This window comes from Berghia stephanieae, chromosome 11 (genome assembly GCF_034508935.2).
Source record: "Berghia stephanieae isolate SIO BIC M18660-M18661 chromosome 11, UCSD_Bste_1.3, whole genome shotgun sequence".
In the NCBI taxonomy this organism is placed as follows: Eukaryota; Metazoa; Mollusca; class Gastropoda; order Nudibranchia; family Aeolidiidae; genus Berghia; species Berghia stephanieae.
Genome location: NC_088370.1, coordinates 8,418,697 through 8,424,696, shown reverse-complemented (window position 1 = coordinate 8,424,696; position 6,000 = coordinate 8,418,697). Strand labels below are relative to the sequence as shown.

Genomic DNA, 6,000 nt, shown 5'->3' with positions numbered 1-6,000 from the left:
GAGGAGGGGGGGGGGGGTGGTGGTCCCAATAGCTCAAATAGCTCAGGAGGAGGAGGGGGGGGGGGGTGGTGGTGGTCCCAATAGCTCAAATAGCTCAGGAGGAGGAGGGGGGGGGGGGTGGTGGTCCCAATAGCTCAAATAGCTCAGTTGTTGTACGTGTGAGTGGAAAACAGGCCTGTTTTGAATTTTGAAATAAATTTTGAAAAGGAAACTTTTGACTTCAGAAATGTTCTTTTACTACAGTATGGTTAACCTCTGTCATTCTTTTCCATCCAGGCCCTACAGTTACATCGCCTGTGCTGATCCATACTTGCTATAATCGGGGTGAGGTCGTCGTTAGTTCTGGTAACCACATCATGATTGTCATAGATATCAAACAGAAGGTGGAACGCCCTGTGACCTTTGACCTCGAAATCAAGAAGAAGGAAGGTAAGTACTACCAACTACCTGCAATGTTCATAAATAATAAATTTAATATATTTATAGGATATGACATTATATTGATTTGGCCGTACCTAAAGGTCTTTTTCGTAACAATAGACTTGAAAACAAAACTTCAAAGTTTTGATGTTTTGTAGATATATATAAGTATGATGAAGGAAGAACACAATTCTGTTCACCTGGTTCTAATATTATTGTGTGGCTATGTGGTCTTTGGAAGGTCCTGGGTTCGGGCCTCGCTCGGCACATAGTTGAGTCCTTGGAAAAGACTCTTTACTCACATTCTCTCACTGTACTCAGGTGTAAAATGAGTACCTGGCCCTTAATAGTGTTGTCCTTGTCAAAAAAAAAGTATAATCGCCTAACATGCGCCAAGTCTCGTTCTATATGTTATGTATTTGCTGTTGGCCAGGGATCCTTTGTAAAGCGCTTTGAGCACATTGAATGGATATTGCGCTATATAAAAGCTCAATTATAAAATTGAGAGATGCCTTATCTTCTCTCATCTCAATTTTGTGTGTCTACCCCTAGGATCCAGTTGCCACGGTGTGATGTCAACCATCCCAGCTACAGAAACCAGCCAATATCTAACATCACCGTCTTACCCAAAACACTATCCTCCGTAAGTTTATTGTTTAATCTTTCTGGGTGGGGTTCCTGACCTCCCATAGTGGTCGGGGGGGAGGGGGGTACATACTGTGTCTTCTATCCCCTTATATCTGTTTTCCGACATGCTTTCTGTCTTTGTCTTGGAATGAGATTACTTGGTTTTGTTCTGGCCCTGGCCGGAGTCCTAGCTGGGAGGGAAACAGTCAAATGCATAGTTATTGTTTTGGGAGATGATATTTTTTTCCTTGTAAATCATCTCTCTGTTATGTATTATTATATGTTATTTTGAATTTATAATGTAAGCATGTGAGTGTGTTCCTCTTTGTTGGATTTTGTGCTTGTGTCTGGATGAGACTTATAGGTGGTCTCAAACTAAATACTTTGATAGTGTGCTCTTGGAATCTACATCTGATCCCTATTTGTTCCCCGTTCCCCTACGTCTTACCTTTTCTTGGGTGCTTTATTTGTAATTCTAGAACTTTTAACTATCCCATTTTCTTCCTTTTTACTGGCGCTGATATAACCTATTGTGTTGCAAGCACCGTAAAACCCTTAAAAACAAAAACATGTTTAATCTTTTAGCTTTGATTTTCCTCCATCGTGACATCAGACATGTGCGGCTATGTGGTCTAGTTGTATGGTTTTTAAATTAATCTTATCTTATCTTACTAAAGGCTTAATAGGAATCATCCTTTAAATGCCTTATACAATAGTTTATAATTACAGAATCTCATATAGCTTATATTGTATCATTCACAGACAGTTTTACACAACTTTGAATGTCAGGAAAGAATGTATCAATCGAAAAATACAATCATAGAATACTGGTAATTGAAAACTGGTCAAGATCGAATGAATCCTTTTTGTAGTCTCTAATAAAAATAAAACTGTCAAGTCAAAAATGCCTTAATGACCCCTCATGACCTAATTATATTATTAGCTTAAATAATTTAAATTGAAGGGCAAGGGAAGCAGTCATTTATTGAAAAAAACTAATGAATTCTGACCTTCACCTTATAAAATAACTTTTCCACCATCTCTGTATCGAATTGAAATTGTATTGACTTGGATCACCATAACTTGTTATTTCATTTAAGTAATATAAACAAATCCAAGCTTCAGTAACACATTGTATAGTCACTTGGAACAACCACGAAAGACGTCTAACTTCTACGTCATGGCACAAGACTGAAGGGCTAGAGCTCAGGTGGTTGCTTGTTTGGATAATAATAATAATAATAATAATAATAATAATATAATAATAATAATAATAATAATAATAATAATAATAATAAAAATAATAATAATAATAATACACATTTATACAGCGCTATTTCTCGTGTAAAACACAAGCTCTGGGCACTTTACAATATAAATTATTAGAAAAAAATATAAAAAAAATAATCAAGGATTCATAGTGTCAATAAAAGCAAATACAGTAAAGATGTGTCTTGAGATTCTTTTTAAAGGCAGGTAAAGACTTACACTCCCTCAGACCACGTGGTAGTTCATTCCAAATCTTGGGGCCGAAACAAGCAAACGATCTATCGCCAAATTTTGTTCTTGATCTTTTTTCCAAAATTTTCGTTTTAGTCATTACATGATCTTAAAGTGTAATTTTCAAATTTACACATGACCACGTGATCTGTGAGATATGCCGGTGCTATACCAGATCTGTTTAATCTATACCAAGAAACAATCATGAGGGGCATAAATAATATGGAGGGAATAAAAGTAGGAGGTCACAACATAAATAATATAAGATACGCAGACGATACGGTACTCATTGCAACATCAGAAATCCAACTTCAAAAGATTGTTGACAAAGTGGTAGTAGATAGTGAAGCCAAGGGAATGGAAGTGAATATCACCAAAACGGAATGCATGGTAATACAGAAAAACCCCGAAAACAACAACACCTGCAATATAACGATTCACGGCGAGCAACTTACCAACGTAGAAAGTTTTAAATACCTAGGTTCAATAGTGACAACAGATGGAAGATGTAACCGAGACATACGAGCAAGAATAACTCAAGCCAAACAGGCCTTCATGGACCTGGGAAACATTTTGAAAAACAAACAGATGTCGTTCGGGATTAGATTCCGAGTCTTGAAGTGCTACGTGTGGCCAATCTTGTTATACGGATGCGAAAGCTGGACTACAAATGCAGAAACACAAAAGAACATTGAAGCTTTTGAAATGTGGTGCTTGAGAAGGATGCAGAGAATATCGTATACTGCACACAAAACGAACGAAGAAGTGCTAAAACAAACATACCAACAAAGGAAACTAATGCCCTTAATAGTGGATCGACAACTATCCTTTTTCGGACACATAGTAAGGAAAGATAAGAATGAATACCTGGCAAGTTGTGGAAAAATACCTGGTAAACGCGCCCGGGGGAGACAAAGAAAAACACTCATAGACCAACTGAAGGGCTTCACCAACCTAACAATCCAAGAGCTGTTTGAAAAAGCAAGAGACAGGGAGGAATGGAGAGAGATAATTCATGCAGTATCCGAAGCCTGGACCAGGCATGGAACCTAGAAGAAGAGATACCAGTCAAACACTTATAAACAAGACCAGTAAGTAAGTAAGTAATATAAACGAAGGGGAGTAATAGACATCACTATAATGTTTATTTTGTTGACACTTTGATTTAACCCTCTCGTGTTCAGATTCTTTTTGGGGGAGTAGATAATGAGTTCCCTATATGGCCATGTCAATCATGTAGACATCCTTTGATGATATAAGCCTACCCTTTGATATCTGTAGTCGCCTTTTTGTTTTCTACGGTCACTCATGGCTAAACTCCGCCCAGAAACGATTTCATAGGTCCGTCCATCACCAAATTTCAAACTTTTGTTCTCGTGAGTTCTTAAGTTTTTTGACCGAAGAACGATTGGCTACTGAGCATCTTGACCCTTCAACAATTGGTCGTTCTGGCAGCTCACGTGTCAACAGCCGTCAACAATGAATTGAATCATCGTTGAGGCAGTGGAAGACGGCCATAGAATAGTTGCGTCACATCGCCACGTTGTTGAATAAATTATCCAGGCATGGTCGAAGGTAAAAAAGCCAAATTATGTTCTAGTTACATTTGAAACAAACAAAGTATATCACTGATCTCGTCTCTTTGAGATATAAAGAATGATATAAAAATCAAGAAAATTGGCCGATAAATAAAAAAAAGTTGCTAAAAAAGCTAAAATATACAAAAGCAATTTTTAAAATCAAATTTATTCGGAAAACAGTTGGTTTTCAACCGATTTTTATGAAACAAAGACCAATGTACTTCTTTTTTCAAGCTGATTTCAGCAATGTGACTTTCAAATTCCTCAGAATTATATTTTTTACTTTTAGATTTTAGCTGTTAGGCCTACTCAATAAGGTGTTATATTCCTTGCGTAACAATAGCGTAATACATCGACGGGGAGAAGCGTCTTTGTTTCGGCCAGCTGGATAGATAGCCCGTGATTGGTCGAAGACTTTGAGATGCTTGATTCACAATTGTACACGAACGGACCCCGGCGGTCTATCAAAGAGGTGTAACAAATTTATTTACCGACTATTTTTCTTGGTGCTAAAATTACAAAGTAATAATTTCGCATCAGAAAAAATAACTCTGAATTTCCTATCTCTTTATTACAATAAAATTGATACCTCGAATGACAAAATCGACCCACAAATAAGGGAGTTATAAATTATTCATAATATTTTTAAAAGTTTACAATAATTGTCTTCAAAGTCATTTTTCATCACCAAAGTCGTAATTTTTTACCGATTTTTACCAAACAAAGTGCAATGTCAATGATTTTCACCCGCAAATAAAATAGGATTTAAATCGCAATTTCTGAAACATGTTTTCTTTTCTGTCAGCAAATTTATAAAAATCAAAGCTGAAAACACCCTGCGGCAGTGACAGGGCCTGTCATTTCCTTCACAACGATTGGATTTTACTTACTGAGGCCAGTCTTGACTACCCCGTCCCATAAATATTATGCCGTTGTCGGTTTTTGTCGGGTTGAATCTTAAAGAGTTAAACTAAAATCTACTTCTAATCTTGTCGTACATGCCAAATCCGTTTCGTTTTTGGATATTTTCATACATAGTGACTTTAACGATGATTTTATCCGGAACTTTTTGACTGGGGTGTTATAATACAGTTTTTGACCAATATTCAATATTTCATCACCTCAGAGAAGATCTCCGGAGATTGGGCTGGTCCTTGGTACGAAAATCTAATAAAGTAAAAAACTGTACATTAGGTCTTAACCTTTCTACCGCATTGAGTGGGGTCAACCGGAAATAACGACCGGTTCCCAGTACTTGCCTAGCAAGTTTGAATGACGTAGCTAACATATAGCGTCACTCGGGTTTGATCGCATCATTTCATACGTCAATAATTAGCGTCATACTCAACCCAAACAGCTTAAATAAACTGTTTGCTGATTGGATGAAACTAATAATATCAACCAATCAAACTTCGGCTTTTATTTCATAAAGAACACAATGGAATTTTATCTGAATCAAGGTCGGGTCTGTGTTACGTTATTTTTTACAACTGACGTGCGTGTGACTCGGAAAAGGTGTGTTGTGTTAAAACCACCACTGTGGTATTGTGGGGGGGAAGGGGGGGGGGGGGGGTCAGAATGGTGTGTTACGTTTATACAATGGTCGAGGATCGGGTCTTAACCAATACGACGCAATACGTTACTGTGGGAATCCACTGTATGTGTATGTCATATTTGTATTGGTCCTGAGTTTGAGCCTCGCTCGGCGCATTGTTGAGTCCTCGGAGAAGGTTCTTTACTCACATTCTCTCACCATACTCAGGTGTAAAAAGAGTACCTGGCCGTTGACAGCGTTGTCTCTGTCCAAAAAAATTGTTATATTGCCTAAAAGGCGTTATGTCCCATCCTACATGTTAAATGTTGCTGTTGGTCA

General features: G+C 37.6%; 1 protein-coding gene across 1 annotated transcript in view; it reads left to right on the top strand.

Moving 5' to 3' along the window:
• LOC144956998 (uncharacterized) overlaps positions 1-6,000 on the top strand; it is a 56,983-nt gene that overhangs the window by 37,147 nt on the left and 13,836 nt on the right. The window contains exons 20-21 of the mRNA XM_078887907.1: positions 277-429; positions 973-1,063. Coding sequence (XP_078744033.1) covers positions 277-429; positions 973-1,063 — 244 coding nt within the window. The remainder of the gene's footprint in view (positions 1-276; positions 430-972; positions 1,064-6,000) is intronic.